Here is a 25,709-nt window from a genome sequence, read left to right as displayed (position 1 = left end):
AGATTTAGAATTGAGATCTAGATCTAGATCTAATTGTGTAATCTAAATATAGTTCTAGATTTTTCTAGATTTAGATATAAATCTACATTCTAGATCTAAATCTAATTCTAGTCTGCATTCTAGCTCTAGATATGACCAGATGTGTAATAGACTTAGATTTAGACTACTGGCTAAATGTAGCAATCATTGTAGGCTGTAGGTTTAGATTCGTCTCTAGTAGATGAGGTACCTCAAAAACTCAAGGCTCTAGATATCTGTAACTAGATCTAGATCTAAAATTAAATCTACCCAAAAGAAGCAATTCCGTATCACTTATGGAATCCAAAATATGCACATTAAAAAACAATCAACTGTTAATGAAGCTGCTTACAGATCTAGATCTATTCTATATTTGGATTTGATTTTTTTTTAGATGACAGTGCGAAGGGCAGAGGTTTTTATAGAAGAAACATTGGTTGCGCATAATCTCTCTTTTAGCATGATAAATGGAGTCAAACTTATGTTCCATAATTTGCAGAATGTATCTTCTGTGGTAGCTAATGTTATAGCCACAAGCGACTAGCTAGGTTTCATTACTTATGAAGGCCTAAGTTCAAAGAATGAAATCAGGGGCATTTAAGGCAGACTCAGTAGCAAAGCTTTTTTATATTAGAAACAAGTTCAATGACTAATTAGGATTATCTGCGTGAAAAACAAAAATTTAAAATGTTTGTTATTAGTGATTGTAGAGGATGCCAAAGTTTTAATTGCTAACTGCAAAAAAGGTTTGGAAGAAGAAAATCTGAGTGATATAAAATATTTCAAGGGGGTGGTTACCTTGTAAAGAAATTACCTATAAACAAAATTACTTTTATAAAACTAGATGTTACTGATCCAGCTAAATGTTCTGCTGCCGCTATTATGGAATGGGAAGTACACATTATGATCATAAGATCATTGCCAAGTGACACAAGAATGTTATCATTCTAACATATTCTAGAAAACTCTATGACAAAGACTAAAAGTGTAAATATTTTGACTTATAAAATGTCTGATATAACTTTATTCTGTGTTAACTTTAGGATAGCTGCCTTTCATGTATGTTATGTGCTTGAATGATTTAATTTTAGTCTTTCCTGAGCATATTTCTTGATATTTAGGAAAATACGCATTTGCCCCTCAAAATACGCATTTCCAGGTCTGGGAATACACATTTCCATTTTGGCATGTAGGCATCTCTGACTTTATCCCAAAAACGACTTTAATCAATACAGACTTTACCCAATAGAGAGTTTACTTATACAGACCTTTCACAATACAGACCTTATCCAGTATTGACTTGACCTAATACATAATTTACTTGCTACATTATCAAATACAAGATGATGTTAACATAACGTGATACCGGAGATACTACTTCAAAGTGTCAGCGCAGAACTAAAACCTTTAAACAAATACCAAGGTTTTATTCTGGAATATACAATCACTTTAATAATATATGCCCTTCATAAATGTACAATAAATTTAAGTCAATTTCTTTTAATCTAATTGCAGCTCTTCCTCAGAACTCCCTCAGAGTTAGCGAATGTTTAAACACCCTCCCTCTCGACCCCTTTCTAGCAGCATCCAATCAATTTTGAAATCTTACGGAAAAACCGTCATCGTGTTTAATGAGCTTGTCAACAACATACAACCTTGACCATGCGCTGCAACTATTCAGTCTAAAAATAAACTTAATGCAATAGCTTTACTTACGAGGCAGATAGTGGTTGAGCGGGCAACTTGACTTTTTATATGTAAGCTCCTCTAAACAGCTTACTATTTCTTAGTGGGCAGCATTCAGAAGCCAACCCACAGCTTGCTCGTTCGATTCTCTAGAACAGATTGGAGATGATTTCTATCTAACATGACATCTGTGATGTCATCTGTGACACCTTGTACAAAGCTTATATAAACTCACTCTGACTGTCTGTCTGGTAAAATGTTTGCGCACCTTATTTCTTCCAACCCCAATCTCGGATGAAGCTGAAATTTTCTTTTACTTGACAACTATCGATGGGGAAAAAAAGTTAATTAACTATTGGTAATGAATTATTTTATTTGGTATCTCGAAAAAGGGAAAGAAATTATACTTGACTGGAGTGGTGGTATAAGCTGAATTAGTCCTTTTTAAAGGTTGTCTTTCGAGGCTTTGTGAACACAAACATAAAACATTGAAACAATAGGTAACTACACAATCTCCCATGTTCATACGCTCTTCGTTAGCAGAGTGGTTACCGTGTTGGCTTCAGAAGACTGAGAAGGCTTTTGCCCACGAGTTCGAATTCAAGTCGTTCACTTTTTTTAAATACATATAAAAAAACAATAATCCAAATACCGCCGAGTATGACTATTTAATTCACATTAAAATATGCTATATTTTTTGAACATAAAGTAGTAATTGTTTTTGTTACGTAGTTACGCTGAGGTTGTCAATTGTAGTCAAACTGAATTTCCATTTGATTGAATCAATAAAATTATCGTATCGTATCTTATTGTCTTGTTTTTGTAAAGTAGTTACGCTGAGGTTGTCAATTGTAGTCAAACTGAATTTCCATTTGATTGGATCAATAAAATAATAAAATTATCTTATCTTATCTTAATTGATTTATAATAAACTATCCCTTCTATCTTCCCCAGGCTTTAAGTACCCTACCATGCTTGTTACAATACTTTTTGTTGCGGCAATGATCATCTACATGGTAAATCTTAGACCTTTCTCTTTTTACAAAGCTTATATCAACTTTGTCTGTCTGTCTTACTGGTAAAAATGTATGTACACGTTATTTCACCCACACCCATTTTCGGATCAAGTTGAAACTTCCTACAATTATTGGTTGGCATAGAGAGGACAATAAACTTTTTTTTTAAATAACCAATTAGTCAATTAATAACTGGTAATTATTTTGTTAATACCAACAAGAAAAACTAGTCCTTCAGTATTCACAGTAATGACTAGATTTGTTTGGTTAAGTCCCCTTAAATAATTTCTCACTCACGTATTCTCCAGTCAAATTGATACTTTAAACAATTATTTATGCTACCTAGCAAAACATGAATCATTTTTTAAAAATGCCCAATTGGTCAATTAATTATTGATAATTAATTATTTTATTTGATTCGAATCAGGGAAACGTGTACATAATTGATAGATATAGTTTTAAGCGCGGAGTTATTCCGCTTTAGATTAGCTCTTTTATATATATATATATATATATATATATATATATATATATATATATATATATATATATATATGTATGTATATATATAGAAGATTTTTTATATTTTGTTTGTTTTGTTATGTTAAACATGTGATGACGTTGGCAGATTCCAGCTTGTAGGTAGTTTCGCATTAATAAATAGCTGGTCTTATAAGAGACTAATCATTATAGTAAGCCTGAACACTGACCATTTATTTAAGCAAAAGCTTCAGGTTGGGTAGGGGAGAGAACGAATAACTTGCATGTAATGGCGCTTTGGCCTTACTTCTGACACCAATTATTTATGCTAACAAAAACTTTTCATGAAAACATTTAAATACTGTCTCGTTTGAACTCTACTTTGGCTTGAGAAAATAGAGCCGACTAAATAGCGCCAACAAAAAAAAAAAACAAGCGCCGACAAAATGACGCTGGCAAAATAACGCTGACCAAAGAATGATGACAAGAACCCTACATGCTCTACTGTAACACGTCTGAATAGATCCGCTTCATCAAATTTATAATGTTGTTTTCTTTTATTCTTCTCTTTCTGGGAGTAAAACGTGCATTGTAGATGTGAGGAGACATTAAGAAACTGGAACATACACAAAATAGAGCAGTAAGATTCATAACTAACGAATATTCACATTTGAGTAGAGTAACAACCTTAGTAAAATCACTAAATTTAGAAAGCTTTCAGGACAGAAGACTCAAAAGTAAAGTAGCAATTATACATAAAACACTGAACCATAATCATCAAATACAAAAACAAAATTTAATAAAATACTCTGAAAGACACAAAGATAAAAGCACATCCCTCGTCCCATATGCTAGGACAAATTTTTACAAATACTCCTTCTACCCTAGTGCTATTAGAGCATGGAATGGGTTGCCTGAGCTAGCCAGGAAAACCAGTGACTTGGCAGAATTTAAGCCGTTGGTTAATATGCATGACTAAATGCATGACGCGTAGGACGTAATATCTTCTTTTTTGAAGTAACGTCTGTATGATATAAGATATAAGAGGAGAAAGACGTTTAGGAGATCGAAGAGTTTTACTTTTTGTTTTTAATTGTATCTGCACTGGACTGCCATTAAAAGAGGTTCCACCCAAGGCAAAAGTCAGGAAGGAATGAAGAAAGACGGCCGACATATCTTGCGTGGTGCCCCAACGGTCCAACATGCTAAGAGATAGGTGAAGGTGTTTTTGTTTCTTTTGAATAATCACCGGTAATGAAGGATATTTCTGCTAGTATACTTTTTTAAGGGGCGAGGGGGTCGCGGAGGTAGATCTACCAATCCACCCATGTGATTGACTGGGATCTAAATAATAACGCTAGCACTGTCTCTCTCAGTTGACTTAATCCTGTCTCTCTCAGTTGACTTAATCCTGTCTCTCTCAGTTGACTTAATCCTGTCTCTCTCAGTTGACTTAATCCTGTCTCTCTCAGGGGACTTAATCCTGTCTCTCTCAGATGACTTAATCCTGTCTCTCTCAGGGGACTTAATCCTGTCTCTCTCAGTTGACATAATCCTGTCTCTCTCAGATGACTTAATCCTGTCTCTTTCAGAAGACTTAATCCTGTCTCTCTCAGATGACTTAATCCTGTCTCTCTCAGATGACTTAATCCTGTCTCTTTCAGAAGACTTAATCCTGTCTCTCTCAGATGACTTAATCCTGTCTCTCTCAGGTGACTTAATCCTGTCTCTCTCAGATGACTTAATCCTGTCTCTCTCAGATGACTTAATCCTGTCTCTCTCAGATGACTTAATCCTGTCTCTCTCAGATGACTTAATCCTGTCTCTCTCAGATGACTTAATCCTGTCTCTCTCAGATGACTTAATCCTGTCTCTCTCAGATGACTTAATCCTGTCTCTCTCAGATGACTTAATCCTGTCTCTCTCAGATGACTTAATCCTGTATCTCTCAGATGATTTAATCCTGTCTATCTCAGATGAAATAATCCTGTCTCTCTCAGAAGACTTAATCCTGTCTCTCTCAGATGACCATTGATTTCATGGTGTTGATTATTCCTCACCTGAACAACATCCTAAGTAAAAGTCTGGAGGCTCTGGAGAGAATCGGCTACGTCGCAGTTGATGGGGAACTACCAAGTGTGACAAATACAAGGGAAAGCCTTCACCTAGTCTTCAACATGACGCAATGTGTTTTGTGTAGGTCAATATCCTGTAGATTGTGTGTAGGTCATTATCCTATTCATTGTAGTCTTTAGGTTTAGCTCTAAATACTATTTACTGTAGTGTTTGTGTTTAACTCAATATCATATTCCTTGAAGTCCTTATGGTTAGCTCAATATCTTGTTTGTTGTAGTTTTTGTGTTTAGCTCAATATCCTTTCACTATAGTCTTTGTGCACGACAGTGCCCTAAATTCCTGCTCTGAAAATGATCTGCAAAGCATTGTCAGTGACTTCACAAGAGCATGCTCAGACTTTACCATTAACACAAACAAGACTGAAGTCTTATATTTACCTGCTCCTGGGAAAGCCTACTCGGATCCAAGCATCAAGATAAATGGACATGATATAAACGCATTGGACAGATTCACATATCACAGAAACGGAAAGATTGATAATGAAATTAACCTGCGTATCGCCAAGGCCAGTGCATCACCACAAATACAACGCTAGGGATCTATCGAGCCGTCATCCTTCCTACATTGCTCTATCCCTCAGAAACGTGGACAGTGTACAGAAAACATGCAAAGAAACTGAACCACTTCCACATGACATGTCTAAAAAAAAATAATGAATGTCAAATGGCAAGACAAAATACCATATACTGAAATCCTTCGAAGAGCGGGTCTGCAAAGCATCCATACAATCCTGATTCAGTCCCAGCTGCGCTGGGCAGGAAACCTCAGCAGAATGGAAGACCACCGCATCCCTAACGACTCTTACATGGCCAACTAAGCGAAGGAAAGCGCTCTTAAGGTGATCAAAGAAAGCGCTTCAGGGACACCCTCAAAGCTTCTCTGAAGGCGTTCAGCATAGACCCAGCCACCTGGGAGACAGAGGCACATGGCAGGTCACCATGGCGTTGCGCTGTGAAAACTGGCGCACAGGTTGCTGAGGAAAAGAGAACAACGCAGGCAGAAGAAAAAAAGGCCAGAGAAGAAAAGCAAGGCCCACGACACTAGCTCCAGCTGAAATAACCTGCCCAGTGTGCAGCCGAATATTCCAGGCTCACATAGGTCTCACCAGCCACATGAGGAGGCATAAAATCCCAGTGCAAAGCCCTCAACCACAAGGTGGTCATCATCGAACCACGATGGACGAACTATATAGTCTTTGTGTTTAGCTCAATATCGTATTCACTTTAGTCTTTGTGTTTAGCTCAATATCCTTTTCATTGCCTCTTTGTGTTTAACTCAATATTCTATTCGTTGTACTATTTGTGTTAAGCGCAATATCCTATTCATTGTAGTCTTTATGTTTAACTTAATATTCTATAAATTATAGACAAGACAAGTTAAATGGGACAAGACAAAAGAAGCAAGACACACGTGACAAGACACACGTGACAAGACGAACAGGACAAGTCAAAGGGAAAAGGGAGAAGACACAGGACAAGACACACGAAACAAGACTGTGGGACAGCACTGTACATGACACAACCATTTGTTTCTCATGTTTACAAGAAATACGAATTTTTAAATAATAAAGAGAATAAAAATTAATAATGGTTTTATAATTGTTATTATGCCTTGTATTATTTCTTCTATCAGTAAGCAATGCTTTCAATGTTAGGTTTCGGCTTATTTTATGGTTTTTGAACTATTGCAGATTCTCTCATGGCGGCTCTACCATTGTCCTGTTTTACTCTCATAGTGTCAAGTTTACATTCGTTGATATCATTTAGGTAAGACAATCCCAGTATGAATCAGTCTTGACACAGCGAAGCGAAAAGTCAGAGAGAGAGAGAGAGAGAGAGAGAGAGAAAGGGAGACAAGGAGAGATATAAAGATATGCTCTTTCTTCCCTAGTGCAATTAGAGTAAGGAATGGGTTGCCTGAGTCAGCTAGGAAAACCAATGACTTGGCAAAATTTAAAGTCATTGATTAAAATGCATGACTAAATTGACATAGGAACACGCGTAGGACATAATCATCTTCTTTTTTTAAAATAAAGTCTGTATTTTATAAGATAAGATAAGATAAGATACAAAGAAAAAATCGAGAAACGAAATGGGAGAGACAGAGAAATAAAGAAAGGGACAGAAAGAGAGAAAGGGAGTTTAAATATTACCTTCAAAGACCCTTTCAAATAATTATCATCAGCTTATTCCCATAGATCGCAAGGTCTGAAAGGGAAACTTTTTTTAAAATCCCCAGTCCTTAGTGTTATCTCTTGGAACTTCAGCGCTTAGAAAAATACATCCATGGTCTCTTACTAGTCTTTTAAAGGCTACTCAGCTCTTTCTAGTCATCTTAACCTTTATCTAGTACACTGCATCGCCATGATCATTTTTATATTCTTCTAAGGGCTTCCGCCCTAGGGAGTTCCACTCTAAGGCATGTCTAGCTTTGTTGTTGGCATCTTTTCTTAGCTAGAAAATGTTCTGTTAGAACAAAGTGTTAAGCCATCAAACTTCTGGAAGATTTGCCCATAAATGTAAAGGTGCAGATATCAGAAAGGACGTGGAGATCGGTTGATCAAGCCCTGGGAAACAAAATATATATTCGCACTGAATTTCGTACACAGGTTCCTTTAACCTACGCTCTCACTAAGAACGTTTTTTTAATATATTCGCAACCAGGCCACCGCCATTCGCGAAAAATCGCAAGCTCTATCAAACCATTGCATTTTATTTTCGGTATTTCCTCAAAAGGCCACAGTCTACATATAAAGCGTTTCTACTTATTTTTAATATGCCTTACGTCATTGCCACTTCCTTTTAGACGCGGTCTATATTAAAAACTAAATCAATCCTAATAGCAATAATGAGAGATCATTTTTCTTTGAGAGAGAGAGAGAGAGAGAGAGAGAGCAAGTAATAATACTATGTAACTCTGTCAAAAAAACCAACACCAACTAATCCTAATAGCATTAAAAAGATAGATCTAGATCTATCGTCATTTCTCTACATTGAAAAGTGATCAAATAAACGATAAAAATTCAAACCAAATCGATATAGATTTTTTTTAGAGAACGAAATAGCAAAAAAAAAGTCCCAATGTGAACGGGAATGTGTACGACGGAGCCCCGAAGGACGAACTTTTTGTTGTTCGTGGGGTAGGGGATGTTAGGAGGGATAAGTCAAAGTAAGACGAAGCGGGACTTTCCAAAATCAAATCAAAAGTTTAGTAGAAATTACGAAACGCAGGTAAAGCACGGTTACAAACTCAAAATCGGTCCCCAAGTGGTCCACCCAGGCAGGTAAAGAGGCAGGTTTCAATATTTTCAGAAAGAATATCAGAATGAAATTATATCAAATGCAAATGACAGAGAAGAATGAAGAATGAAGGTTGACAGATCTTGTGTGGTGCCCCAATGGTCCAGCAGACCAAGGGATAGGTGAATGTGAATGTGAAGTTAGATGTGAGCCTGGCGTAACTGATGTCTTCTAATGAGTATCTAATTGATGTAATTGTTTTGTTAAGGGTCAATCTCTTATTCAAAGCCTCAAGAAAATAAAATTTCCATAATAAAAAATGTCCTATAGTTTGTTATGTATACACAATGGTATAGCACTGTAATTCACTCAATTATATGAAAAACTACGTATTAATTGTTGTTTTAAATTATGTTCCACTTTTATGCATACTAAATAGATTTTTAACCTTTTTAAAGAAAAGTAAAAAATTTTTGTAAATATAGAAGTTATTTTGACAGAACTTATTTAACTTAGTAATACAATTGTAAAACAAAATAAAAATTTTTTGACAAAAATGTAAAATCGTTTGCATAAATGTTTTAAAATATGGTAAGTAGTCATCTCCCTTACTAAAAAGTCTCCAGTGTTTGTTGCTATTAATAGTAAATAGTTTTAAAAATGGTGAATTTTTATGAAAAAAAATGCTTGCATAATTGATTATAAAAGAAAAATTAGCATCAGAAACTTTGAATGATATAAAATATTATGAAGTCGAATTTTCAGTATCTTTTCTAGCTTACGAGATCTAAACGGGACGGACGGACAGATAGACAGACCACACAAAACTAATAGCGTCTTTTCCCCTCTCGGGGTCGCTAAAAAATATCTACAATTAAACAAACTCTGACTCATGCATATTTGTGTATTGTAGTCCAGCTCCTTAATTGACATTTTTCTCCAAGTAAACAAACTCATACCCGGTTACCCGTGTAGAGGTGTGGCTTGAAGTTCAGCCCCCTAATTAAAATTTTGCTACAAAGTAAACAAACCCAGTTCCCTCAGTGTCAGCATGCTGACATTACGTCCGTCCCATAGTAATGTGGTCACCTGTCAATCTGTGAACTCAATGTTATGGACTAAACAGATAAAAAAGGGTTGGGAGTTGTTTATCTCTACCTCTGGAGATATGCCCGCACAGCTAGACAAACACATTGTTAGCGTGACAAAGTTAACTAGCCCACTCTAAGGTCAAGACAAAGTAAAAAAAAATGTGCCAGCCATTGCAGTTAAGTATGTAATGCGCATGATATGTTTCATTTCCATTTATATGAACACGTCTTACTTTGGAAATAAAAGTTATTTGATGCATATTCTTTTTTTTAAGCACATTATTTTATTTTAAATATTAACTTCAATAGATTCCATAATAGACTTAAGCGAAATCACGTCCACTTTATACATATTAATAGAAATGTAGGTACTACTGTGTACTTTTAACTATCTGGCCAACTATCCTGCAGTTATATTCGGCCGGATCCGAATATGGCCGGATAGGGAAAAATGACCGAATATTCGACAGCAGCAGGAGCTACTTTATATATATATATATATATGTATATATATGTATATATATATATACATATATATATATATATATATAAATATATATATATATATATATATATATATATATATATATATATATATATATATATATATATATATATATATTATCTAGAGCTTATCAAAAGAAAGATATATGATTTCTTAGCCTGTATGTTGTAAATCATTATGAATTTTGTTCTTGTCTATTCAACAGAACCAATTTGCTGGCTGTGTATCGAGGAAATTTCGTCAACATTCCTGAATCCGGCCGGCAAACTGGTTTAAGTCTTTGTGTAAGTACTTTGAGTATACAATTTTTTGTACGTACTTTGTCTTTGTAGTTTTTATTTGTACTTTTTGTATGTATTTTGTAATTGTACTTTTTGTATGTACTTTGTATTTATACTTTCTATGTACTTTGTGTTTGTACTTTTTGTACGTACTTTGTATTTGCACTTTTTGTATGTACTTTGTATTTGTACTTTTTTTTGTACTTTGTATTTGCACGTTTTGTATGTACTATGTATATGTAAATTTTACGTACTTTATGTTTATACTTTAAGAATCTACTTTGTGTATGTACGACAAACAAAAAACTAGCAACGACAAAATGGCCCCGATGGCAAAGTAATAAAATATAGCCACTATTTATTATATTAATACTTATTCATTCAAATTTTCATCTCAATGGTACCCGGCTTGAATTCTGCCCACCACGTTCCTCTACCGTTCTGTGAGAGTTTAGGCTAGGATGTAATAACCTGTATTTTTATGAAAAAACTGCTTGCATAAGTGATTTAAAAAATTAGATTTTTCGCTTTAAGAAAAGAAAAAGGTAGCCGTTGCATCAGAACTTTGAATGGTCTAAAATATTATATTGTCAGATTTTCACTATCTTTTGTAGTTTACGAGATCTAAACGGGACGGACGGACGGACTGACGGACAAACATTTCACAATAGCGTCTTTTCCCCTTTGGGGGCCGCTAAAAATGTCTATCCTGTCAAATATAGTGCAATATATAATTCTTGGCCCTAATGATTTACTTATTTACTCATCATCACTAATTCATCCGCTTGCTTTGGACGAGAAAATAAGAAAATTTAACCTGTTATTACTAAGCCAAACTCTAGCTCCACCAAACTCTATGGTACCTGTCGTTAGTTTTGTTTTGTAGGTTTGACATGTTTCGTATGTTCCTTCAGATGAATGTTGACTGCCAATACGTTCAACAGGACGGTGTTGGATGGCGGCGAACAGGGTTTGAACTGGGGAACATCGAGACGACAGTTGAGAGCGCATACCACTTGACCTGGCAGCCACCTGACACACATCATTCTTTTAAATGGCAAGGTCTTATGGCAGTATTCGCATTTTTACTTTTAAAAAGCTTTGTTTTTTTTATTCTGGAGTAAGTTAGATATTGATCTAGTTCTTTCATTTTATTCATATGCTTATGGTCCATGGGATATTAAAATATCAATATTTTTGGCGGAGCAGCATTGTGAATATGAAATTCTAGGCGCAACATTAATCGACCCGACCGACTGTCCATGTTATCTGACACGTTCCGCCGTTTCGTCATATACACCGTGTTAAAGATCTTTAGGGTTAAGGAAAGTTCATAGAGTAATGTAACTAAAGGAGCGTAATTTTTTTCTATGACGTCACAATCTCGTTCGCTGCGTCACCTGAGAAAGAAGGAGTACTCTCGATCGGTCTGACAAGAAACCGAGCGAGCCATAAGGGGCGGTGACTCGTAGCCTCCTCACAGATCCAAGACCCTCCAGATACTTCCTACCTGAAGTCTCTGAGTCGTAGACACTAGTGCAGGATATATTAACACTGTTTTCACGGCCACTCTAAAGTGACGGCATTAGGAGTTGTACCTCGGATCAAATCGGTCAAAATCATAGGACACTACACCAATAGGACAGTGTTTCGTCCTGCACTGCAGCAATGATCGATTGTCCTGCCCTCCCTAAACGCCTCCCATCTGGTGACGCATAGGCTGCCACACACGAACTCCTCCCATGTCTATCAATATGTCACCAACAAACTCGACTGATATTGCTAACACTACACTCATTTGTTTTGTTTGTTTTCTTCTTTATAGATCGGAAGTTTGAAATTTTCAGGCTACCAGGTCGCTTATATTGTGATGGGTAAGGAGAGCACGAGGATACCAAAGAGAGAGAGAGAGAGAGATACGGGAGTATAAGCAGAGAAAAAGAGAGACAAGAGAAAGAGACAGTGAGAGAGAGACGGGAGTATAAGCAGAGACAAAAGAGAGACAGAAAGAAAGAGACAGAGAGAGATACGGGAGTATAAGCAGAGAAAAAAGAGAGACAGAAAGAAAGAGACAGAGAGAGATACGGGAGTATAAGCAGAGAAAAAAGAGAGACAGAAAGAAAGAGACAGAGAGAGAGATACGGGAGTATAAGCAGAGAAAAAAGAGAGACAGAAAGAAAGAGACAGAGAGAGAGAGATACGGGAGTATAAGCAGAGAAAAAAGAGAGACAGAAAGAAAGAGACAGAGAGAGAGAGATACGGGAGTATAAGCAGAGACAAAAGAGAGACAGAAAGAGAGAGAGAGAGACGGGAGTAAAAGCAGAGACAAAGGAGAGACAGAAATAGAGAGAGAGATAAGGGAGTATGAGAAGAGACAAAAGAGAAACAGAAAGAAAGAGAGAGAGAGAGGGAGAGAGCTACGGGAGTATAAGCAGGGACAAAAGAGAGACAGGCAGATAGAAAGAGAGAGAGAGATACGGGAATATAAGCAGAGACAAAAGAGAGACAGAAAGAGAGAGAGAGAGAGAGATACGGGAATATAAGCAGAGACAAAAGAGAGACAGAAAGAAAGAGAGAGGGAGAGACTTAGAGTAGAGACAGAGTGGGATAAACAATAAAAGACTTAAGGAAAAAGAGACAGAGAAATAGTGAGGGACACACAGAGAGTAAGTTTGATAGTCAGAGACACACATAAACACAAAGAGATAGAGAAACAGAGACCGACAGTTAGAGATAATTAAAAACTAGGGGTGCACCGGATAGTCGCTCCGGCTCCGGCTTCTGCCGAATATCCGGCGTTTTTTACTATCCGGTGCTATTCGGCACCGGTCGGATATCACTACCGGATAGTAAACCGGATAGTAAAAAATACACCTATTTAATATGCATAAAGTGGACCTCGTTCCATTAATGTTTGTTGTAGAATGTATTATGTTTATATTAAATCAAAATAATGTGGTTAAAAATAGAGCCATTATGAATATGCACCAAACATCGTTTATTATAAAGACAAGGCGTGTTAATAACTTAATATAAATAGAAATGAAACTTTACATCATAAATGCGCTTTACATACAGAGCAGCAATGGCTGGCACTTTTTCAATTTGTCTTGACCTTTGAGTAGGTTATTTAACATGTTAAAATGCTACATTCCTTGACTACGTCATGCTGACCAGACGTCTGTCTAGCTGTGCGGGTATATCTCCAGAGGTAGAGATGAACAACTCCCACCCCTTTTATTTGTTTAGTCCATCGCATTGAGTTTTTTTTTTTTTTTGATAGGTAGGTGACCCAAGGTAAATACGATGGACGTAGATTTAATGTCAGCGTATTGACACTCTCTAGAGGTCACACCTTTCGAGGGAACTAAGTTTGTTTACTTAGTAGTTAATCTTTATTAGGGGGGCTGGACTACAAGAGCCACACCTCTAAGGTAACTAGGTATAGTTTCAGATGAACAACTCCCTCCCCCTTTTATTTGTTTCGTTCATCACAATAAGTTCATTGATGGACAGGTGACCCCAAGTCAGATACGATGGACGTAAGCACTCTCTAGAGGTCACACGAGGGAACTATGTTTGTTTACTTAGTAGTTAATCTTAATTGGGGGGGGGGGGGGGACTGGACTTCAAGCCAAACATCTACACGGGTATCCGGACAAAGAGCTAGCTTATTTGGAGAAAAATCTTAATCACGTGGTTGGGCTAGAGGCCACACCTTTTCAAGTGTGCCGAGTTACTTGAAATATAAATCTCAATTAATTAGCTGGACTAAAGATCAAACGCATCTAAACGAGTGACCTTTAGCTACACAGAACACAAACCGCGAGATTATATAGCCCAGTAAGCCAGTAACTAATTAGAAAGAAAGCTAATTTCTTTGTTGAATTCTTTTGACTTAATAAATAACGGAAAACCTTACAGTACATTTTAAAATCGCATAAAACAAATTGAATAATAGTACCGCAGTTAGATCTAGCAAACAAAGAAACAATATGCTGGAGCGTAAATAAAGAAAACAACCCTTGACCTCTAACTAGCGGACGGGTATAATTTATCTATACGCTTGACTGACCATGCCAATGTGTTATCTTTTTTGACTGACACCCAACTCTATTGCGTGCGTCTGCTCAAGGAAAAAAAATAATGCTTGAATGTTAACACAAACAACTATACACACTACACTAGGACTACATGTGTAGGCTCACTAGGTATATCTGACCAAGTTGATGGTCTGAAATTCATAAACACATACATCCGACCACTATACAAGGCAGATTGTACATTACTTATGAGATTTACATTAGTAACTAGTTAAATATATACTAACATTATTTACATTGACCTTCCTACACACATCCTTTACAGTTGGTGGTATCGTACATACACACAGACACCCTTATGCTATACAGATTTTTAGAAATACTGTTAAGTTTGAATAAATCAATCAGTAACAGAGTTTAAAACAATAAGGTATATAAAAGAAAAAAAAACAACCAACCAATATAGATATGTTATTTAACAGTTTCGTAAAATGTTCAGCAATACAAGATATTTACAAGACACTTAGGTATCCGGCTCCGGCCCCGGTCGGATATCAAAAAGTACTATCCGGTGCACCCCTATTAAAAACAGATAGGAAAACAGACAGCCAGTGAACAGAGACTGGAACTATGATTGACCCCCTAATAACAAAGCCCGACCCTCTAGCGCGTTATAGCAAACTCCGCTCCTCTAGGTCCTTATAACGAACCCAATAACAAGGATATCATAAAAGATATTGAGTGCTGTTGGTTTATACTGTTCAACATCTTATTATTGCATGTGTGTTTCTACAGACATCTATATTGAAGATCAAGGCTGTTTAAACTGCTTCAAAAAGTTTATTTTTATTTAAAAGAAATGTGTTCATATTTTATTCAAATTTAGTATGATAAAACAAGCAAAATATTTTTTTAAATGCTTTAAAAAGAACTTGTTCTATGGAGAAGAATTCCACACTTACAACTGTATATCTCTATAATGTCAAATTTATTTCCCTTACTTGATATCAAACAAAATAATTAAATACAAATAGTTAATGACTAACCGTTTGATTTTTTTTTAATGATTCTTGTTTTCTTCGGTGCAATAACTAATTGTTTAAAGTAACAATTTGATTCGAGAATGGGTGTCGGATAAAAGACGTGTACAATTATGTAAGGGGGTGTAACACTACATATTTAGCCTTATCTGTGAATACTGACGGATTCATTTCCCTTAGCATCAAACTAAATAATTAATTACCAGTATTTAATTAACTAATAAGTTAATTTTAAAAAAAAATCATGTATTGTCTACGCCAGTGAATAATATTGTGCAAGGTTTCTACTTAATCTGAAAATGGGTTTGGGAAACAAACACGTGTACAAACGTTTTACCAGACAGCGGTTTAGTTGGACCTGGAGCTAGAACCAAAGGAGTGTAGTATTAAACAGATAGAAATGACCTTTGACCTAACATTTTGTATTTAACAGTCATGTGATACCTTGGCATGTGAAATAAATAATTTTGCCTTGTTTTAAATGCCCCTCGGACTCAAAGTGGTACTCTGGTTGAAACGGTTCATAGAGGAGACGATTAGGTCAGTAGGGAAACAAAATAGAACTACCGTTGGCTACATAAGGATCGAGTCCATTGCACTGGCGGAGATGGAAGAAAGCTCCAACAACCATGTCACTATCCACATATGGCTCATACGGGAATAAAAGCAGAGGCAGAAAGAGAGAGAGAGAGACAGATAGGGGAGTATTAGCAGAGACAAAAGAGAGACAGAAAGAAAAGGAGAGAGAGAGAGAGAGATACGGGAGTATAAGCAGAGATAAAAGAGAGACAAAAAGAGAGAGAGAGAGAGAGACAGACACGGGAGTATAAGCAGAGATAAAAGGGCCATTTTATGGCGGACAACCGCATGTCTGATGTGGCACAGAAAATGAATATGGGGGAATTTTCGGTGTGTTCGGCCTTCGGCCTCGTGTTATCCCGAGCGTCTTGGGAACGAGCCATCGGTAATATGGTAGTAACAAATATACATCTGCTTGGATCCCTCCCAGAAGGAACAGTTATTAGAAAGGTTCCAAGAATCTTCGACTTCACTTTTACGACTTCTCCCTTATACATTTTTACAATCACAAAGAAAAGAACAAGATTATTTGTGTGTGTTTAGGTTATTGGTTAAACAAAATAAAATATCGATAGTTTTGTTTCTTAACTTCAATGAAATGTTTTTTTGTTTTTTTTTAACTCTCTTTCCCAGGTCACGTCTGGACATGTTTTTTTCTCTTTCTGTTATTTCTATTCATCACTGTGTTTATCATCATAGTTATTGGAATCAACTCGCGGTGGTACTTGTGGGTCTACACATTATGGTCAGTAGTATTCATAACGTTATTTACCTTTTTTGATCTTGTAATTTTTAGATGTTCCTTCGGAGCAGAAGTTAATTATACCCCATGACCTATGTCACAGTAATTTAGTCGTGCACATTAATTAGAGGCTTAAACTCTTTAAAGTTATTGGTTTTTCTGGCTGATTCAGGCAATCCGTTCCACGCCATATTGGCACTAGGGAAGACCAATTTAAATTTCTTATTCCAAGTTTTAGAAAGTTAAGTAATTTTACTAAAAGTGTTAATGTAGTCAAAAGTGAATATTTTCATTTCATCTCCTCTCTTGAACTCTAGATAACAAAGTGGCTTCTAACCGAATGGTCCTGGGTTCGAATCATGGGGAAGACTGGGATTTTCAATTTTGGGATCCTCAGGGCGCATCTGAGTCCATCCACCTCTAGTGGGTACCCGACATTAGTTGGGAAAAAACAAAAGCAGTTGATCGTTATGCTGGCCACATGACACCCTCGTTAACTGTGGACCACAGAAACTGATGTCATTCACATCCCCTGCCCCCACAAGGTCCAAAAGGGGGGTAACTTATACGGCAGTTATACACTATCCGTTTACTCTTGCCAGGCAAAGAGCGAACTGAGTATCTTCAATCTATATCATGTTTAAAAGGGCCCTGATTCTTATCTTCTTATCTTATATAATACAGACGTTACTTCAAAAAAAAATGATTACGTCCTACGTTGATTTACCTCCCACTTACCGTGGACGAAGAAACACGAGCATTTCACCTGTTATCTCTTACATTAGATCTAGAACAACTAAGATATTTTTATGATCAAAACCGTAGCTCTTAAATTCACCATATACGATTCTTTATTCGCTATTTCGACCCAATATGTTTTTGAAAGACGGCTTTAAATTTAATTACCGCTGTCTGTTCGCTCCATCTTAAAGGTTAATAAGTTAATCAATTAGTGGCTATTAACTGATGGTGTTACAAAGGGAGCAGTGTTGAGATTCATGCCATTGATTTTGCGGTTCTTCCTTTTGATAAGTTTTGTCTTTAAAAAAAAAATATTTTGCTTTAATTTTTTACTTTTTTTCTAATATAAAATCTGAAGATTACAAGATAGCTTTATACAATGATATGTTTCTATGCGGTCTCTTCCACCATGCTTGGGATAATATAATACAAGAATCAAACTACTTTCACCTTCAATGTCATTTCAGCGCTATGATGTCCATGACCTTCATTCTACACATTCTACAAACATTACTAGTCAAGACCTTCTACCTGCTAGGAAATACTCGCTATCTGAGGCTAGACAACAGGCAAGTCAAATATAAGTAGTTTTGAGGGCCACACTTTGCTTTATGATTAAAGATAAGTTAAATAAATAAATACATTAAAAGAATAATTTAAAATATATATATATATATAGGCCTATTACATAGCCATGGAGATATTAAACAAAGATAATGGATGCTAAATAAATATCGATGTTGAGCTGGTTGCGAACCCGTGACCCGTTGTTTTGAAAGCCAAGTAATTTACCAATCAGTAACATTTTATATAACAAACATATTTTCAGATTTTGTTTTGTTTTCCTAAATGCTGTTTATGTTGTTGCTTTTATTGGAAAAGCTAGATACATATGTATGCAAGTGAGCTAACTGTATTTTTTTTTATTAACTCGTGAAGAACAACACGATTGTCTTCCCCTGTTTAACAAAATCCTTGCCTATATATCTCTTTACAGGAGGTTCTTCTTCATCACTATCTACTATCTGTTCCTGTTCAACATCCTTAGCGGCTTCGTCTCCTGCATGATCAGGATCATAAAATCCTGTGTGGTCAGTTTTGTTGCCGTGTCCAAAATGGACATCTGCATGTTGCCCAGGATGATTGACCTCTATGATCCAGGTAGGAAAGTTACAGCCAAGACGGTTTTAAACCAATGGCGCCCAATGTATTGCGCGTAGGCCCTATCCAACCAATGAACTGGAACTATTAAAACCTTGAAATTCCGCTCATAATGTTATTGTTGCAGGCAGTAGCGGCCTTAGGGGGTGGCAAGTGGGACATCCGTCCCCGACCCCGCGCCTAAGGGGGTGCCTGCGATTGGAGATTCCATTGTCATCGTCAACTTCGAAAACCAGATCAGTTCTCATAAACTAGGATATTTGAAATGATTTGATTTGATATGATACAAATTACTATGTAAGCTCTTAACATGATATTTTTGGTTTTGAAATACCGTTCTGTTTTGGTAAAGACAGCATCTTATGACATGCCGAGTCTAAGAAGCAAAATAAAAACGCGGGAGTATTAAAAAAAAAAAAAATTCCGCGGAAGTCGGATCTGCGAAAGTCAATGAATGAAAGAACTACTGTAGCTCTTATTTCACACTTTCTCTTATACCAAAGACCAATGACAGATTATTGTGTTTTCCTTGTAAGTTGTTTGGCACGAGAGCTACTGGAGGACAATGAGCAAACAAAGGCTACTGCTACTGGAAGCATCTTGGTAATAAACTTCGGCAGCACGATGTTTTTTTTTGGTGACTCACGTTAAATGTGTGTCAGCGTGGTTGGATAGAGCTCTCAGAATGTCCAGTGGTAGCACAATGGATACCAGGATGCTAGAACAAAGTACAAAAGAAAAGCTGCATTGGCGCGCAGTCTTAACAACAAGCCTTTCGTGGGAGAACAGTTGAACTTTATGCGTCAAACAACAGTCAATTTTAGACTTGGTTGAGAATAACTTGAGATGCTGGCCAAATTCGACTCAACCATCTTTAACTAATTAAGAACGCCGAGGCTCACGACCATTAAATCGGACATAGGATTCAAAACGAGCTTATGAACCTAATGGCATCAGAAGTAAAAGAAAAAGTTATTGATAAAATCAAACTTGCTAAATATTTCTCTGTCATCCTGGACTGCAAGCCATAAAGAGCAGATGTCCCTTATATATTTCCTTTTCTGGACGTTTCAGATAGAAATTCAAGGAACAAAGAGACAAATTGTCAGACAAAGAGTACGACGCAAGAAATAAAAACAATTCGATTGAAAAAGTAAAGACAAATCAACATTTTCACCAACAGCGTTAGAGGCGCACAAGCCCAATAGCGTGATGTGGTACGATATATATTTAGTGCCCCGAATACGACCGCATATGACACTCGCCCAGGGCCCTGCACACTGCTAAGGCCGCATCTGGTTGCAAGCAGATGAGACTTTTTTAATTAACCATACACCAACACAGAACTACATGTCGTTGATTATGAGAACTTAATTAACCATACACCAACACAGAACTACATGTAGATTATGAGAACTTAATTAACCATACACTAACAAAGAACTACATGTAGATTATGAGAACTTAATTAACCATACACCAACACAGAACTACATGTCGTAGATTATAAGAACTTATTAAGAAACTGAAACAAAAGCAAAATAGAGCAGTGAGATTCATAACAAACGAATATTCACATTTTATTAGAACAACACCTTTAGTAAAAATCACTCAATTTAGACATTCTTCATGAGAGAAGACTTTAAATTTAATTTTATTTTAAAACACATAAAACACTGAACCATTAACTTCAAATACAAATACAAAATCTAATAAAATACTCAGAAAGACACAACGATAAAGGCACATTCCTCGTTCCATATGCTAGGACAAATTTGTACAAATGCTCCTTCTTCTCCAGTACTGTTTGATCATGGCATGGGTTTTTCCTCCCAATACCCTTTCTCGGATCAAGCTGAAACTTTGCATAATTATTCATATTCAATAAAAATACACGAATCAATCCTAAAAATTAACAAATTACTTAATCATATTGTATTGTTTAATAAAACAGAAAGGGAGATAAAACCCGTAATTTTCAGATAAATGGCGGTACTTAGCGATTCCTTCCCTTAGATAAGCTTTTTCTTTTTTTTTTTTTAAGTATTTTTTTTTCTATTGCTTGTTCCTTTTTAGGGTTCGCCATTTATCACGGCTTCATCCACCTCGAGGCCTCCCATAACAACCCGGTCCTGCAGGTTTTCATTGGCCTCCTCATCGCTATGAGCAAGAATAAAAAAGTGAACACTCCGATTGAGGACATCGGCTCTCCATACCTAACACCTTTTCAACAGAATAAAAGTAAAACATTTTCAAGTAAGTCTTATTTGAGTGGATGGTCCCGGATTGGAACCATGCCCATTCTAACTTTTATTAATTTAACCGTTTTCTCTCATATAAGACTTTGGTTCCTGGTGCCGCTTTTATGTATGTAGCATGTATGTATCGTTGGCGGATTGGATTGTAATAATTTTAAATTCTACAAGATGATGAAACATTTAAAACAAACAAAATAAATAAATACTTTGAAACAAGAAAATGCAAAAAAAAAAAAAAACTCTTTTAAAAAACAAAGCATATATTAAGTGTACCTGTCTCACCTAGTTTGAATCAGTTATGGAATTAAATTTGGCATAGATTTAGACTAAGAATAACAAGATTACAAAAAGAGTTTGTGTTATCACACAAACTCATAGGCGGCCCCTCATTGAATTCACCAATGGACGAGGAATATTCAAGACATAGTCTTTTTTTTTTTTGATTGTTGAAAGTAATACAATTTAAAAACTATTGGGCACTAAATAATAATAAAAATAAAATATAATTAATTTTTTTTTCAAACATAAGTACTTTTTCAATTACAAGTTGTTGTGTTTTATATATTCATTAAGTAAAGTTCCCCTTTCAGACCTAGTGATCTATAGAACAGATGATGTAAATGTCATCTATTTCTATGACCCACGGTTTACGAGCAGGGTTTTATGTGGCCAGCACAACAAAATTAGATAAATTGGCAACTGAAAAAAAATATTCTTGACCTACTTAAGGTAGTGAGCTATAAATGACTTGAGTCAAACAAATTAAGACTTTTCCCCTCGCAAATAAAAAGTAATATCTCCCTTTCCATTCGTCATACAAACTAGATCTAGAACTAGAACTAGATCTAGTTGAAATCTAGTCTAGAACTATATCTAGTTCTAGATCTATAACTAGATTTAGACATCTAGATCTAGAAATATAACTAGATTTAGATCAATAAACTTGATATAGAATCTAGATCTAGACTAGAGTTCGTATGACTTTACACGTTTAATCTTAAAACCACTAGACCTAGGCCAATGTTATGATCAGGAATAGTAGGCTTTTTGGTATCGAGTAATGGTGTAGGCCTACTATGCTGTCCGTATCCGATTCATTCTTAATGTGATACTATTGTTTACATAATAAATAAATCTGCACCCCTAGGATGTCAGAAGATAAGCCATTCCCTTATCAATTAAATTTTTGTTCAAATTATTAATCCAGATATATATATATCTGGATGTGGGCTCTATTTAGACTTTCATGTGTATCATGGGCGTAGCCAGGATTTTTTTTCGGGGAGGGTTTTGGGGGGGGGGGATTCCCCCCTGACCCCCCCCCCCCCGCGGAAAAAAATTATATATATATATATATATATGTGTGTGTGTACATAATTAATCTTTATTACATTCTGACCCTTTCGGAAGACGTTTATTGTTTATTGTAGACTCCCTGCTAGCAAGGGGGTCTGGGGGAGTTCGCAGCGCTCCCCCAGCGCGGGGCGAAGCCCCGCCGCCGAGCACTATTTCTGGTATTGAAAGCCAACAAAATGCATATTCTGAGGTATCTACAGTGCATTATCTTGCTATTAAAAAGTTTTACTTCAAAAACCTAATGTGCTATTCTTACAGACTTAGACACTCTCGAGCCGTTCGGCGCATTTTTCGGCAAGCTGTTTCCGCAACTCTTATTTTACGTAATTCATTTTGTGTGAGAACATGTCCCGCAAAACCTCATGCGACGCTCTGTCACAACCTTACTAAAAATTCGACTCACAGTTCGGCATATGATTTTTTTTTTATTTAGACCCGATCTCTATGACTGACTCCTAAAATCTGTCTTAGTCATCTTTGTTGAGACACATTTAATGATTTTCAATTTCGGCAGAAGACTATTCACACTTTATTAATGGCGCCCAAGCCACTGGTAGAAATTTGTAACCTTTCTTGACTACGCTCTTGGAATTACATGCCTGTATTTCGCTTTAGATATTTATATCGAAAAGGAAAGTTTTTTCATCAAATCATCTATTGAGGGGTTTTAAACTAAGAAATCTCTGGAGTTTTTTTGTTTTGTTTTTAATTCAAAACCCCATTTAGCTACGATCATAGAATTTGGTGACTGTAGTTTGCTTTAAAATAATATTGAACAGAGAGGTTTTCAACTCTAAACGCTCTGTAGGGGAATTTTAAACTCAAAACCATCTGGAGGGGTTTTAAACTTTAAAGAAAAAGCCATCTGGAGAAGGGGGACTTAAACTCAAAATCTTTTGCTAAGCTCATAGATTTTATAGTGTGTAATTTGCTTTTTTTTATATTGAAGAGGTACTTTTTAGCTTCAAACCCTAACTGGAGGGGAGGGGGGTTTCAACTCAAAACCCTTTTGGCTACGCTCATAGAATTTTGAGTGTGTAATTTGCTTTTTTTATATTGAAGATGGGGTTTATCGTAAATTTTGGAGGGGGTTTTAAAATCAAAATCTTCCTCAACTGTGCTGTTGGAATTTGGGGATTGTTGTTTGCATTTTTTTTGTTTTGTTTTATAGAAGAGGGGGATTTAACTGCAAAATACCTCAGGAAGGGGGTTTAAAATTCAAAACCCCCTGGTAGAGGGATTTGTATCTCAAAACCCCCTGATAGGTGTTTTTTAAATCTCAAAACCCCCTGGTAGGGGGATTTAAACTCAAAAACCCCTGGTAGAGGGTTTTTAACTCAAAACTGCATCGGCTGTGCTGTGGTAAGTGATGATTTAGTATTAAAATCTCACCTAAAATAAACAAAATGAAAGCAAAAATCAGTCCCTTAATTCCGTTCCCCCCCCCCAGGGGGGGGATTTCATTTCGGGGGGGGGTTTGAACCCCAAGAACCCCCCCCTGGCTACGCCCATGATGTGTATAATGAGAACAAGTCAAAAGCTTCTCATTATAAAAGTAGTTCCTTTTTTTTTTTAATTTAGGCTACAACTAAAGTGAAGTTTGTATCAAAATTCTATTTTAAAAACATTTCAGTCACTATTTCATTCCATGAGTTGCTTAATAAATGGAAAAAATGCATACGTACTTAATATTTAAACTTTTTCCATTGTGACCTAAATTGCAATAATTTTTTTGTACCAATGATTGAGTTATTAATGAAGAAGTCTGTGACTTTTTAAAGATAAAAACTTACCTCCCTTGAACTTTTTTTTCATTTAAAAAGCGGTGCATTGTTTTGAAAAATCTGCTTGCATAGATAATTTTTAAAATTAAATGCATCGCAATTCGGAAAGAAAAAAAGTAGCCGTTGCATCAGAACTTTGAATGATCTAAAATATCATTATGTCCTATTTTCATTTTATCTTCTAGTTTCTGAGATTTAAACGGGACGGACGGGCTGAAAGACAGACCACACAAAACTAATAGCGTCTATTCCCCTTTCGAGGGCCGCCAAAAAAGCATTTACAAAAATAAAAAAAAAGAATCAGACGACGACCTAAGGGGACTAATTCAGCTTATACCACCACTTCAGTCCCTTTCCCTTGTTCAAGTTACCAAACGAAAAAATGTATTACCAATAGTTAATTAAGTAATGGTCAATCTCTATATCGATTGTGTTGTCAGATAAAAGAAATAGTTGTGCAAAATGTCAGCTTGATCCGAGACTGGGTGTGGGGGAAGTACAGGAGAAGAAACTTTTTACCAGACAAAGTGAGGGGATATAAGCTTTTGGAAAAAAAATACAAGTCTAATGTAAGGGGAGAAACTTTCAATGTATAAATATACCTTTCAATAATGTAGAAGTTATGTCTTTCTTCTGTGTCAAATAAAATAACTAATTACCAATAGTTAATTGGCTAATATGTTAATTTTGTAATTGATGAATGTTTTGTTAGGTATTATGTTTAAAGTTCCAACTTGATCCGAGAATAGGTGTGTGAGAAATAAGGTGTGCAATTATCTAAAAAAAAAACAAGACCCCCCCCACACACACACACATATTTGGCCATAATTGTGCATACTAAAGGATTAATTTTCCATGTTGGTATCAAACAATATAGTAAATCACCAGTAATTAATTGAATAATTGGTTAATTTTTTTTATTCGCCAATGAATACTTTTCCAAAGTTTGAACTTGATCCTATGTATGGGTGTGGAAGAAATAATATGTTTTAACCAGACAGAGTGAGTTGCTAATGAAAATTTTGGTAACAATTTCTTCAATAGTATACTGTAGCTATTAATTATACGTGAGTGTTATGGATAAAAGGTGGCAATCAAATAGATAGATAGATAGATAGATAGATAGATAGATAGATAGATAGATAGATAGATAGATAGATAGATAGATAGACTGACAGACAGACTGATAGATAGATAGACTGACAGACAGACAGACAGACGTGAGTGTTATGGATAAAAGGTGGCAATCAAATAGATAGATAGATAGATAGATAGATAGATAGATAGATAGATAGATAGATAGATAGATAGATAGATAGACAGACAGACAGACAGACAGACTGACAGACAGACAGACAGACAGACAGATAGATAGATAGATAGATAGATAGATAGATAGATAGATAGATAGATAGATAGACTGACAGACAGACAGACAGACAGACAGATTGATAGATAGATAGATAGATAGATAGATAGATAGATAGATAGATAGATAGATAGATAGATAGACAGACAGACAGACTGACAGATAGATAGATAGATAGATAGAT

At 36.0% G+C, this 25,709-nt stretch overlaps 1 protein-coding gene across 1 annotated transcript in view; it reads left to right on the top strand.

Moving 5' to 3' along the window:
* The window catches only part of LOC106074742 (receptor for retinol uptake stra6-like), a 50,162-nt gene that overhangs the window by 20,177 nt on the left and 4,276 nt on the right, over window positions 1-25,709 (top strand). The window contains exons 9-17 of the mRNA XM_056013277.1: window positions 2,659-2,720; window positions 5,225-5,396; window positions 7,027-7,102; window positions 10,377-10,455; window positions 12,278-12,326; window positions 16,748-16,859; window positions 18,065-18,166; window positions 18,595-18,758; window positions 20,835-21,014. Coding sequence (XP_055869252.1) covers window positions 2,659-2,720; window positions 5,225-5,396; window positions 7,027-7,102; window positions 10,377-10,455; window positions 12,278-12,326; window positions 16,748-16,859; window positions 18,065-18,166; window positions 18,595-18,758; window positions 20,835-21,014 — 996 coding nt within the window. The remainder of the gene's footprint in view (window positions 1-2,658; window positions 2,721-5,224; window positions 5,397-7,026; window positions 7,103-10,376; window positions 10,456-12,277; window positions 12,327-16,747; window positions 16,860-18,064; window positions 18,167-18,594; window positions 18,759-20,834; window positions 21,015-25,709) is intronic.

This window comes from Biomphalaria glabrata, chromosome 15, assembly GCF_947242115.1.
Source record: "Biomphalaria glabrata chromosome 15, xgBioGlab47.1, whole genome shotgun sequence".
Classification (NCBI taxonomy): Eukaryota; Metazoa; Mollusca; class Gastropoda; family Planorbidae; genus Biomphalaria; species Biomphalaria glabrata.
Note: the sequence above shows the minus strand (reverse complement) of the source record. Positions and strands in the feature narration are given on the sequence as shown.